Source organism: Oryctolagus cuniculus, chromosome 9, assembly GCF_964237555.1.
Source record: "Oryctolagus cuniculus chromosome 9, mOryCun1.1, whole genome shotgun sequence".
NCBI classification, from domain to species: Eukaryota; Metazoa; Chordata; class Mammalia; order Lagomorpha; family Leporidae; genus Oryctolagus; species Oryctolagus cuniculus.
Window position 1 is genome coordinate 81,585,490 of NC_091440.1, and position 13,786 is coordinate 81,599,275.

The 13,786-nt window shown below is 38.5% G+C and overlaps 1 protein-coding gene across 4 annotated transcripts in view; it reads right to left on the minus strand.

The window, feature by feature from the left end:
- Window positions 1-13,786, minus strand: part of PDS5B (PDS5 cohesin associated factor B) — a 202,544-nt gene that overhangs the window by 65,431 nt on the left and 123,327 nt on the right. For all 4 annotated transcript variants that reach the window (XM_051831824.2, XM_051831821.2, XM_051831820.2 and 1 more), the window contains one exon: window positions 13,073-13,233. In XM_051831824.2, the coding sequence (XP_051687784.1) occupies window positions 13,073-13,233 (161 nt within the window). The remainder of the gene's footprint in view (window positions 1-13,072; window positions 13,234-13,786) is intronic.

Here is a 13,786-nt window from a genome sequence, read left to right on the forward strand (position 1 = left end):
TGCCGGTTGAAGTCTCAGCTGCATCTCTTCAGATCCAGCTCTCTGCTACGGCAGTTAGAATGACTCACATAAAGAAATAAACACACACAAACACACACACACACACACACACACACACACACTAAATGCTGGCAAGAATGTGGGAAAAAAGGTACTCTAATCTATTGTTAGTGTGAATGCAAACTGGTCCGGCCACTATGGAGGACAGTATGGAAATACTTCCGAAATCCAACCATCCCACTCCTGGGAATTTACCCAAAGGTAAAGAAATCAGCATATGAAAGAGTGATTTCTACAGCCATGTGTACTGCACCTCAATTCAGAATAGCTAAGTTATGGAATCAACCCAGATGTCTGTCAACTAAAGACTGGAAAAAGAAACTATAGTGTACGTACACTATGGAAAACTACACAGTAGTAAAAAATAATGAAGTCTTGTCATTGCAACAAAATGGACCCTACAGGAAACCATTATACTTTAGTGAAATAAGCTAGTCAACAAAAGACGAACACCATACATTATCACTGATCTATGGTACCTACAAGATAATCTATAGAAGTGAAATTGACACTTTGAGATGCGATGATTTTCAACAGTCCTTGACTTGACTGTTGAGGAACAGTGTTTTGCTCTTCTTTTTTTTAATCTTCATACTATTTGCTGAACTCTTAGTGTAGGATTAATCTTATGAATTTAAAGTTAACTGAAAATAGATCCTTGGAAAAAATAAGAATGGGAATAGGAGAAGGAGGAAGAAGAGTGGTAATGTGGTTGGGAGGGACAGGAGAGTGGGAAGAATCACTATGTTTCTAAATTTGTAATGAAATACATGAAGTTTGCATTCCTTAAATAAAATTTAAAAAATAAAAAATAACTAACAGCTGGAAATTTTCTAAATTTGATGGTATTAAATTCACAGATCAAAAATACCAATAAATCTCAAGCTGAATAAAACAGGCAGAAAATCATTCAATGGCACATCATTATCCTCATGGTAAAAGGCAGTGCTAAATAGAAAATATTAAAAACAGAGGATCAAAGATTACATGTGGGCCAGCCCTATGGTGTAGCAGGTAAACCTACTATCTGCAGTGGTGGCAACACATATGGGCACCGGTTCAAGTCCCAGCTGCTCCACTTCTGACCCAGCTCTCTGCTATGGCCTGGGAATGTAGTAGAAGATGGCCCAAGTCCTTGGGCCCCTGCACCCACATGGGAGACCTGGAAGAGGCTACTGGCTCCTGGCTTCAGATCGGCACAGCTCCAACCGTTGCGGCCATATGGGGAGTGAACCAGCAGATGAAGAGTTCTCTCTCTCTCTCTCTCTGCCTCTCCTCTCTCTGTGTAACTCTGACTTTCAAATAAATAAATCTTTTTTTAAAAGACTGCATGCAAAGTAACAACGTTTTGACAAAATACTTTTCATCTGAAACTGCAAGATGGAAGATAACAGAGTGACATCTTTTAGGTACTAAGTGAAAACAACTGTCAACCTGGAATTCTACTCCACGCATTAATGCCTTTTAAGAATGAGGAGGAAAATTAAAACTTTTTCACACCAAAAGAAAGCTGAAATTTCATGTAAGCAAACTACACTTCAGAAAATACTAAAAATAGTTCTTCACGAAGAAAGTGATACCAGATGAAAATATAAACATCCAAAAAATGAAGACTGACAGAAACAGAAATTATATGTGTAGAAGAAATTTATCATTATTAATCTGTTACACTATACTGTCTAGAAAAAAATCAAAAACATATTGTACAGATTACAAGATAAACACAAATAGAATATAGTCCCTGAATTCAGTCAGTACCTATGAGAAATTACTTCCAGGACCCCCATGGTTACCAAAATCCAAGGATGTTCAAATCCTTACATAAAATGTTGTACCATCTGCATATAAGCTACGCAATTCTTTTTTTTTCCCCCACTTATTTATTTGAAAGGCAGAGAGACACAGAGACACTGGTCCATTCCTCAAATGCATACAACAGCCAGGGAGGGTTGTACCAGACCGAAGTCAAAAGTGCCAAATTCAATCTGGGTCTCCTACATGGGTAGCAAGGACCCAATCACTTGAGTCGTAAATTGTTGCCTCACTCGCAGGGTATGCATTAGCAGGAAGCTGAAACCCAAAGCACAGCTAGAATGTGAATCCAGACACTTCCCAGATATGGAATCTGATTATCCCAAGCAGCTTCAGAATCCTTATGACAAATGCTACTCCACTCTCCTATACTTTACATAATATCTACTTACTTAAAATACTTAATGCAACATAAATACTATGTAAATGACTATTTTACTGTAAAATCTGAGGAATAATTTTAAGAAAAAAGTCCACATGTTTAGTGAAATAAAATTTTTCTCAATATTTTCAATCCAAGATTGGCTGAATCCATGAATGCAAAAATGATGATATGATACACAAAGCCATCTGTATATGATAGCAAAGGCATAACAGCCTAGAGGAGGAACACACGAAGTATCCTGTTACAAGGATTTTACAATACAATTAAATAGTATAATTTCATTTGATTGCAGATAAGCCAGTAGTGGAGATAATAAAATAAAATCGTACAAATTAATCCCGAGATGCAGAAATAGAGGGAAAGAGGAGTACAGAAAAGGTGAAAATATCAAGATGGTAAATTTAAGTCCAAACATATCAATAATTACTTTAAGCATAAATAAGTTAAACCCTCCAAGACACAGTTTATCTACCTGGATTAAAAATAATCAAATCTATGCCATTCTCAGAAAAAGACGACCTCAGAATAAAGATTATCAAGGTTAAAAAGAGAGACATTTCAAAGCAACAGGGTCTGTGAACAAGGCTGTGGAAAATCAGGCACTCTTGTAAACCACCAGTGAGAATGTAAAATGAGGGCCCAGCCTTCTGGTATAGTGGATTAAGCTACCACTTGCAATGCCAGCTTCCTATATCAGCATGCCTGTTAAAGTCCTGACTGCTCCACTTCTGATAACCTTCTGGCTAATATACCCAGGAAAACAACAGAGGATGGCCCAAGTACTTGGGTCTCTGCCACCTAGTAGGAGACCATGGAGTTCTCAGGCCCTGGCTTAGCCTGGCCCAGCCCTGGCTGTATGATCATCTGGGAATAGACCAGCAGATATGAGATCTTTATCTCAATCTTGATTCTCTAACTCTCACTTGGTTGCTCTGCCTTTAGAATAAGTAAGTAAATTTTTTTTAAGAAAGGAATGTAAAATGTTACAACCATTATAAATGGGAATGTATTAACACCTAGTAAAGTCATATATGCATTTAGTCTTCTAGTAATCACTTCTAAAAGTAACTGTCGAAACCTCAAAAGATGCATATCCAAGGATACAGCACTATTTGTAACAGCAGAAACAACTCAAATGTCCACACATAAGAAAATGAGTAATGATGATGATTGCACAAACATCTCTATATACTTAAATATATAATAAATATAATATAAATATATAATAACTGCCAGTAGAATAAATATAAATATATAATAACAGCTGGTAGAATTAAGATGGGAAAAATATATGTAGTACATTTTATAATTTTTCAAAGTGGACACATGAAAACAGACATGTGCAAAAAAAATTATCTGTGGGGAAGAAGGAAACAGGGTAGAGGATTTAGGGTTATAAGTTAGAATTCTGGAATACATCATGCTTCTTTTAGCTATTTCTATAACCACTGAATATTTCATAAGCATTTTAAAAGATAAATTTTAAAAGAACATTTTCCTGAAAGATAAAGCAAGTGAACAAATCTACGTATTCACTTGTTAGCATAACTATTCAAAAAATTTAAGATTTCAAGTAACTTCAAACACTGAAATTTGATTGTAGTTCTAAAAGCAAAAGAGAAATACCAAAAAAAGCAAGCAAACACTGTTTTTAGGAATCCCATTGGTGGTATTCTTGCTGTTCTCAAACTGTTATGGATGTATTTGGGACAAAGTAAATGTGTTCTTATTGTAAAGTTAAAGTGTTGCCATTTATGTCATCTCAGCATAGAGAGAAGAGTGATACAAATGTAGAACTGAAGAAGTACAATCAGAATCCTCTAGTCCAGAATCTGAAATAGAAAAATGTGTATAGGGGTCGGCGCCATGGCTCACTTGGTTAATCCTCCGCCTGCGGCGCCAGCATCCCGGGTTCTAGTCCCTGTTGCTCCTCTTCCGGTCCAGCTCTCTGCTGTGGCCCTGGAGGGCAGTGGAAGATGGCCCCTGTACCCACATGGGAGACCAGGAAAAAGCACCTGGCTCCTGGCTTCAGATTGGCGCAGCGCCGGCCAGAGCGGCCATTTGGGGGGTGAACCAGTGGAAAGAAGACCTTTCTCTCTGTCTCTCTCTCACTGTCTATAACTCTACCTGTCCAAAAAACAAACAAAAAAAAGTGTATAAACACATAAAATTTTATTTCCATTTTTTAAAGATATTCACTTGAAAGGCAGACAGAGAGAGATAGAGAGAGAGCATGTTCTTCTATCTAATGGTTCACACCACAACAGAAAAAAACTAGGCTAGGCCAAAGCCAGGAGCCAAAAACTCCATCCGAGTCCCCTACATGGGTGACAGAGGCCCTAGCACTTGAGCCATCTTCCACTACTTTTCCAGATACATTAGCAGAAAGCTGGATTGGAAGCAGAGCAGCCAGGACACACACTGGCCCTCAAAGCAGAAGCTTCACCCACTCCGCCACAATGCCTATCTTCTCATTTTATCTTTCAAAAAACAATTTTTTACCTGTGTCTACTGAACTGTTCTCGAATTCTAACTCACATATTAGCAATCAAAATGCACAGAATTCACATTCCAATTTCTTTATTACTTTGAGAGTCAGAAAGAAACAGAGATCCATACACTGGTTTACTCTTCCAAGCCCCCTCACAGCTGAGGCTGCAACAAGAAGCCAGAACATCACAATCTGTCAATAGCAGGAACCCAGTTACTTGAGCCATCACTGCTGCTTCTCGGAGTCCAGACTGGTGGGAAGTAAAAGCCAGGAGCTGGAGCCAGGGACACCAATGTGAGAAGTAGGTGTCTTAATGTCTAGGCCAAAAACTCCTTTCACTTTCTAGTTTCTTAATGACACGCCTAATAACAGAGTTCCTTGGAGAAAGCCAATTCCAGGTTTGAGGCAGGTCACAAACAAGATAGGCCTGGAACACACTGTCATATCATACAGCAAAAAAATCACAAAGGTAGAAACCCAAAAGGGGTGTTCAAAGGATGCAGATGCCTGAACAGTCTCCTAAGGTCTATAAATGAGTCTATCTGCCCATCAGTAAGTGTGATCACTGCAACTGCTATACCACAATACATAAAAAGCTATCAGTTTACAATAGTACTATTAAGAAACCACCTTTGGAGGAATGAGCAAAGCTACTATTCATCTGAAACACTGTTTTGTGGTTTTTTTGGTGTTTTTTTTTTTGTTTTTTTTTTGTTTGTTTGTTTGTTTTTTGACAGGCAGAATGGACAATGAGAGAGAGAGAGACAGAGAGAAAGGTCTTCCTTTGCCATTGGTTCACCCTCCAATGGCCGCCGCGGCTGGCGCACCGCGCTGATCCGAAGGCAGGAGCCAGGTGCTTCTCCTGGTCTCCCATGGGGTGCAGGGCCCAAGCACTTGGGCCATCCTCCACTGCACTCCCTGGCCACAGCAGAGAGCTGGCCTGGAAGAGGGGCAACCGGGACAGAATCTGGCGCCCCGACCAGGACTAGAACCCGGTGTGCCGGCGCCGCAAGGTGGAGGATTAGCCTAGTGAGCCGCGGCGCCGGCCCTGAAACACTGTTAAACAACATAAAAGCATCAAACATTTATCCTCCCTTTCCTAAAGAAATGCAGTAGACTGGAGAACCAAAAAATGGATGACAAGTCCCTCTTTATAGAAGTATTCAACTAACAAGAGAAAAACGAATAGAGAAATCACTATTATCTTTCTCAGTATCAGCAGCTCCAAACATCATAAAAAATGAGACAGCCACCAGACAGGAGAGCACACAAATCCTAATGTGGGTCTGTAACAAAAACATTGAACCAGAATGCAATCAGGCTTTTGAATTCAAACACCACTTTCTAGAAAGTCAAAGAACCCATTAAATTATGCCTAAGGGATACAATTAGCAAAAAATCAGTCTGGAAACTTGTCAAGAGAAACAACATGGTTTCTTTATTAAGCACACTGCAAGCAAAGAGTGTCTAGGTTGGAGAGAAGTCTACTAGGTCACCATGCGTAAATCTTAATTTCAAGTCTGACTCAAAGAAATAAACAGTTAAAAAAAGATTACTTCATTTTTTTAGAAAAACAACTGGATACTATTAAGGAATTTGCATGGATGCAGGGACCCAAGCATGTGGGCCATCCTCCACTGCTTTCCCAGACCCATTAGAAGGGAGCTGGATCAGAAGCGAAGCTGCTGGGACTCAAGGTGACACTTCAGTATGGGATGCCGGTGTCATAAACAATGGTTTAATCTGTTCTGCTTCTGAGTTTTAAACATATCCTTTTATAATCTGCTCTGAGATGCTTGAACTGTAAATCTGCAAATCGTATTTCCCAGACTTTGTTGAGGGCTGGCTTCTGATCAGTTTCCTCCAGTTAGAGACACTGAAGTTTCCTTAGGCATTCTAACCCAGCTTCCCTGACCTCCAGCCACAACCGGTTCACATTATACTGTAGCAGCCAGTCTGGTGATCCTGAACTCCCACTTTCAACACCACTTCTTCCCAGCTGTCCCACTAGCTCTGGGGTGGGCGGCTGCTGCACCTGGGATGATAGCTGCCGGTTGGCAATGTGACATTTCTGCTTTCCATTCTTTAAGTATCTGCATTAATTTACTTCAGTTCAAAATAATCTAGTATAGTTTGTCTGACTGGACCCTGATCTACATAATTAGATGTATTTTCTAATTGTCTCAGATAAATTCTAAAAAGTAAAACAGCAGAGTTAAAGACTATACAAACTTTAAGCTTGTATGTATTACCACATTCACTAGTCAGAAAGGCTGCATCAAGACATACTCCCCCAAAGAGAACATCATAAAAATGCTAACACTACTTATAAATGCACATGTGTCTATTTGTAGTTCCTTGATTACATAAACATCTTTTCATGACTGGGTAGCTGAAAGGATTTCCAGTTTCTGAATTTCCTGTTCATTTGTGATGCTAGCATGCTATCATAACACTTGTGTTCGTTGTTCCTTTATGAAGTCTTTATACATTTTGGATATTAATATTTCATAAGTCATATTTTGAAAATAGTTTCCTAGCACATAATTTGTGTTTACAATTTATTTCATGATTTGGGCTTTTGTCTAAACTGTTGTTCATTTCCACTTTAAAATAAGGAGAGAAAGTTAGCCTATCTTGACCATTATAACATACTTTTTCTACAACAGCACATATACACAATGGGGATTTAATTTTTTTCTAACAAAAGGATTTTTAAACATAATACAATTCATCATTATTTCACTTATGAATTGGTATTTGTTTCCCTCCACAAAGGAGGGAAAACACAGTGGCCATTAATAGTTTTATTGATCTTTTATACATATTTAAAATCTTAGATCAAGAATTTATCTTTTGATTCACCTGAACAATGTATAAAACCAAGGTAAGCAGTATATTTTCTTTTTTCTTTGCAAAACAGCTTGCTACTTATTTATCAGGTAACCTAGCTTTTCCTGACAACTTGTTAATATACTGTACTCTACTTACAAGACTATAAATTTCTTGTGTACCTTACTTCTAGGTCTTCTGATTTTTCTTCCCATAGTATTTGCTAAGTGGTTGTTAGTGGTACACAAGTTGGACTTTTGCATACCTATTTTGCCTACCCTGCTTCTAGTAGTTTTTCAGTTGATGCTTCTGAATTTTCCCAGAAAAATATATACTTGAACCTTTCACTTTATATGCAATTACATTGGCTAATGCTTCCAAAACAGTGTTAAATAATAGTAGAAAATGTGTGTTTTCTCATCTTGTCCCTGATTTTATGAGAAATGCTTCTAGTCTTTTATTACATGACATTGCCTTTTGATTGGAAACATAGTTACTACGTTATGGGTACATTTTTTTCTATTTTATTGGACTTAATTAGAAATAGAATGATTTTTTTAAACCAGAAGTCCTTTCATAGCATCTATCAAAATAATCTACTGTGTGCCCGTTCCCTTTCAGCGACTTGTATAATAAATTATAAACTTGAGTTATTGTGGTCAGCACTGTGGCATAGTAGGTTAAGCCTCCACCTGCAGTGCCAGCATTCCATATGGGTGCCAGTTTGCATCCCAGCTGCTCCTCTTCTGATCCAGCTCTCTGCTTATGGCCTGGGAAAGAGGTGGAAGATGGCCCAAGTGCTTAGGCCCCTGCACCCACCCACAGGGAAGACCCAGAAGGAGCTCCTGGCTCCTGGCTTCAGATTGGCCCAGCCCCAGCCATCGCAGCCAATTGGGAAGTGAACCAGTGGATGGAATACCTTTCTCTCTATCTGCCTCTCAAATATAAGTACATACATACATCTTTAAAAAAGACGAGTTATTGTGCATACTAACATTCTTTGCATTAACCATAGCCGGACATGATACAGTTTTATTGTACTGAATTAAACTTTTTGTTAATATTTTATGAGAACTACGTATTAGTAAAATTTAGGATATTTATTTCAGAGGCAGAACAGCGGGGTGGAAAGGGGGTGGATATCCCTTCTATCTGCTGATTCACTACCCAAAAGGCCTTAGCAGCCTTAATGGGCCAGGATCTCCATCTAGATTTCCAACATGGATGGCAGGGGCCCAGTACTTGGGTTATCCTTTGGCATCTTCTCAGGTGCATTAGCAGGAAGCTAGATTGCAAATGGAGAAGCCAGACTTGAAATGGCACTCTGATATGGAATGTCTGCATTGGAAATAGCAATTTAACCTGCTATGCTACAACTCTGGCCAATGTATTCATATTTTAGTGCTCTGATATTAAAGAGTATCTGTGTTTTCTACCTCATATTTTGAACAGTTAAAAAAAAAGCCTAGAATTTCTGATTTCTCAAGGATCTGAAATATCTCCCTCAAGATATAAATTTTACTGCTTTTTAATAGAGGGTAACTTTCACAATTTCTTTTAGAATTAGAATCTACTAAGTTCTTTTTTCCCCTCTTCTTGAGCCAAATTGATGTATTTATTTACATCATGCTTGAAAAAATTCAGGAATCAAATATATTTGGTATTTTTATATCTAATAAATGTTAAATACTAGGAGTAAAATAATAAAGATAAATCAGGGACATGCAATCAAGAAGACAATAAAAAGATTTAGGGGCATAAGGAAGACTAAATCAAAGGGGAAAGATTACCATGGAGAAGACAGAGTAACCTAACAATATAAAAAGGATCATCCAGTTCCTGAGTCCTTTTATATTTAAGAATACCCTTCAATTACCCTTACTTAAAACACAACTTTGTGGCCACTGCTGTGGTGCAGCGGGTTAAAGCCCTGGCCTATAGTGCCAGCATCCCATATGGGCGCCCATTCAAGTCTCAGCTGCTTCACTTCTGATCCAGTTCCCTGCTAATGTGCCTGGGAAAGCAGCGGAGGAAGGCCCAATTTGGGCCCCTGCACCTACATGGGAGACCCAGGAGAAGCTCCTAGCTTTGGATTGGCTCAGTTGTGGCCATTTGGGGATTGAACCACCAGATAGAAGATCTCTCTATGTCTCTAGCTCTCTAACTTTTTCAAATAAATAAAATAAATATTAAAACACACACACACACACACAACTTCTTCTGGCTTGGGAATTTTATTTTCCATCGAAACTCTCCAGCTGTAAAATCATTAACTTTAGAAATCTTATTTGGTTGAAAGAATAAAGTTATAGCTTCATTATTTTCAATTATATATGAACTACTGTTCTTGATACTTAAGAAATTATTTCTATTATCTCTGAAAATTTCAGCAAATTACACCTGGATAGTTCCAAAATATCAATCTTCTTCATCTCCAAATTCATGTTTTCATTTATTTTATTTATTTATTTATTTATTTTTGACAGGCAGAGTGCACAGTGAGAGAGACAGACAGAGAGAAAGGTCTTCCTTTGCCGTTGGTTCACCCTCCAATGGCCGCCGTGCTGCTGCCGGCGCACCGCGCTGATCCGATGGCAGGAGCCAGGTACTTATCCTGGTCTCCCATGGGGTGCAGGGCCCAAGCACTTGGGCCATCCTCCACTGCACTCCCGGGCCATAGCAGAGAGCTGGCCTGGAAGAGGGGCAACTGGGACAGAATCCGGCGCCCTGACCAGGACTAGAACCCGTTGTGCCGGCGCCGTAAGGCGGAGGATAAGCCTAGTGAGCCACAGTGCCGGCTTTTCATTTATTCTTAAAAAACTTAACATTTTCTTGAATACATCCCAATTACCATTATTCTCTAGGCTTCTCCAAAGAAACCAACTGTGGTTGTTAACTATATGCAATTCATCCTCTTTAAGTGCCTTCAACTTTTGCCAATTCTCTCCATTCTATCCAATTTCTTCAAGCCCAATCTCTAGCATACTGATTTCTTCTTCAATAGTTTATTCTGCCCCTTACTACTAACAAAAATGTATATACATATATATTTCTGCTCTTCTTTATCCTTAGTTCCTTTTGATAAGTGACCTTATTCCTGGGTTCTTATCTCCTCTCCTCATTTTTTTGGTCCAGATGTCAATTGCTATTTAACTTTTGTGGCAGTTTAGAGCTACTGTCTAAGACCTCCTTTTTTTGTTTCCTAGAAAATTCAATTCTTCTATAATGCTTATCAGCTACCTTGTAAATACTAAAATATTCACATAGTTTAGTTGTTACTTTGCATATCTGTATTAATTCATCTGTGAATACAAAAAACTGTCTCTGCCATTTAAGCCAAAGTATGGGTAGTATACTAGATGACTAGACACTGAACATTTATCTTTAAATATTAATAGTGAAGCTCCAAAATCAGGCTACAATTGCTTTGTCATTTGGACTAAGTAGCATAAAGGAGGACAATAGGACTAAAGTTAATGAGTCCTTTATATCCGTGTAATTTCTCTCTCAAGTTTGTAAAAAATCCTTACAAGGATAAGACCCAGGTCCACCTAGCTATGGGTAGGTGATATGCTATAAGAGGCTGAGTCAAAACAGAACTCCATTAACTCACCATCATTTTTAGTTAGTAAGGTCTTTCTTTGATGATTCTCTTTAGCCCTACCTCACCTGTAAGCATTGCTCTGCTTGGTAAAGAAAATAGGCTGGCCTAAAGAAAACTCCTATGAGGTCAGCCTCTCGTTTAGTCCTCTTATAGATGAAATCAGGTTTTCCTTCCTTCTCTCAAAATCTGTTCATACCTCCATTTCTTCTAAATTAGCAAAGGACAGCACACTTAATATATATAGCCTTGTACACCTGAGTTGTTTCAACTGTCGACATTCTCCCATTTCACTCAGTCTAAATGGTGTATCTGCTGCCAATTCTATCCAGTATGTCGTAGCTTCTTTTTAGATACATATCTCATTGGCTCTTTTTATTCTGATGAATTCAAGGCAAGGTAATTCAATAAAATTCAAACGAGTCATCATTTATGCTTTAAAACTAACTCATGCAATTTAGTAATTTTATAGCACAAAATCTACATGCATATTTTATCTCCTGAAAGACGTACACAACGAGTTAATTCATGGAGGGAAGAGGCAGCACAATTGGCACGGTGGTTAAGACTTCACTTGGGATGCCTACATCCCATAACAGAGAGCCCGGGTTCAAGTTGCAGCTCTGCTCCCAATTCCAACTTCCTGCTAATGTGTATCCTGGAAGGCAGCAAGTACTGCAGCCAGTATTTGGGTCTCCATCACCCATGTGGGAGACTTGGATTAAGCTCCCAGCCCTTCGCTATGAAGGGCTTTACTGCAGGCATTTGAGGAGGAAACAAGCAGATGGAAGATGTCTCTTTTCCTATCTCTGTCTACCTTTCAAATAAAGATAAAGCAAACTAAAAAATTTAACTTCAAAAAATGAGAGTGTATGCACAAATCAGATATTCAGTATCAATTAAGGTAACTCCCTCAAGAGACAGCTGAAACATACTCAACATAATGCAAATAATTTTAAGTTTTCATTTCCATATTAAAGCATTGCATGTGTTAAAATGCCCTTATATAATCTAAAATATCCACTTTTCAACCTTGTTCTACAAAAGTATCAAACAATTCTTCTTTAAAGTATTAAAGAATACTAGAAAAGGCAATCTAATAATGAAAATAATATAAACCTGTAGTGAAAAAGTCATACTAAAACTTGTTCATAACTATAATTAAGGAGCCAGCATTGTGGCACACGGGTTAAGCCACCTCCTGCAATGCCAGCATCCCATAGGAACATCAGTTGAGTCCTGGTAGCTCCACTTCCCAGCCAGCTCCCTATTAATGCACCTAGGAAAGCAATGAAAGATGGCCCTAGTGCTTATACCACTGCTAAGAACACTGGAGTTCTCAGTGAGCACCAGTTTCTGGGTTCTTGGCTTCAGCCTGACCCAGCTCTGGACCAAGGCAGTTGTAGCCATTTGGAAAGTAAACCAAGGATGGAGAGCGCCCTCTCTCTCTCTCTCTCTTTGCCTTTCAAATAAATAAAAGAAATCTTAAAAAATGAAGAGGGGCCAGCGCTGTGGCACAGTGGGTTAATCCCCTGCCTGTGGCACCGGCATCCCATATAGGCGCTAGTTCTAGTCCTGGCTGCTCCTCTTCCAATCTAGCTCTCTGCTGTGGCCTGGGAAAGCAGATGGCCCAAGTGCTTGGGCCCCTGCAACTACATGGGAAACCAGGAGGAAGCACCTGGCTCCTGGCTTCAGATCCATGTTTATCTCCCATTTTCACTGACCTTCTAAAATACCGATCAGTGCTTTCACCTAGGAAAGATGAATCTAAATTGAACAGGATACACTTAAGATAATACAGGCAGTTTTTCCACAAAACTTCAAAGATTCAAACTATTACATAAATCAAGAAACAGAAAAATATTTTTTTGTTAGGATAAACTCAACTCACGATCTGATGTGTGGGAAATCTTCTTCAATTTTGCTTCCTGTATTTTTGAAAATTTGAAGTGCAGCTTCTGCTACTTTCTCATCATCCATTTTCAGGCAAGCCAGGAGTGATTCAAATGTTTCAGCAGAATGAAATGAGATGGGATGTGTGAATGAGAGTACCTACAAAATGAGTCAAAAAAATGATCTGCAAAACCTATTCATCATTATAATACAAACTCTGAAAACATTACAAATTGGAAAATCAGTCAACATAAAAATAATTATGCTAAAAAGCTGAAAGCACTATAAATAAAACCTATTCAAATATATCTCATATATGTTACTGTGTAGGAGATCACGATATACAGAATCAATCTATTTCAAAATTAACTTCCATTTTAACATAATTCTAATGAAAATAATTTGGGTTTTGATTACTGTTTGGGCTTTTTTGGGGGTGTCAGGGGGTAAGGGTAGGAGAAAGGGACATGAAAAGAGAATTTAACAAAAATCTCTATTCTTCTAAGAAAGGTCATTAGAAGAGACTAGCCAAGACATAAGCTAGGATGTGGAGAAACACTTAGTACACAATAAAAATTACAAGAATCATGAAACAGAGTAAGTAAAGCAATAAACAGATTCTCGCATGTATGAAAAGTTAGATTATATATACTGATGAGAACATGTTTTATATTAATACGAGTACAAAATTGTATATTCTGTTTGACCCCAA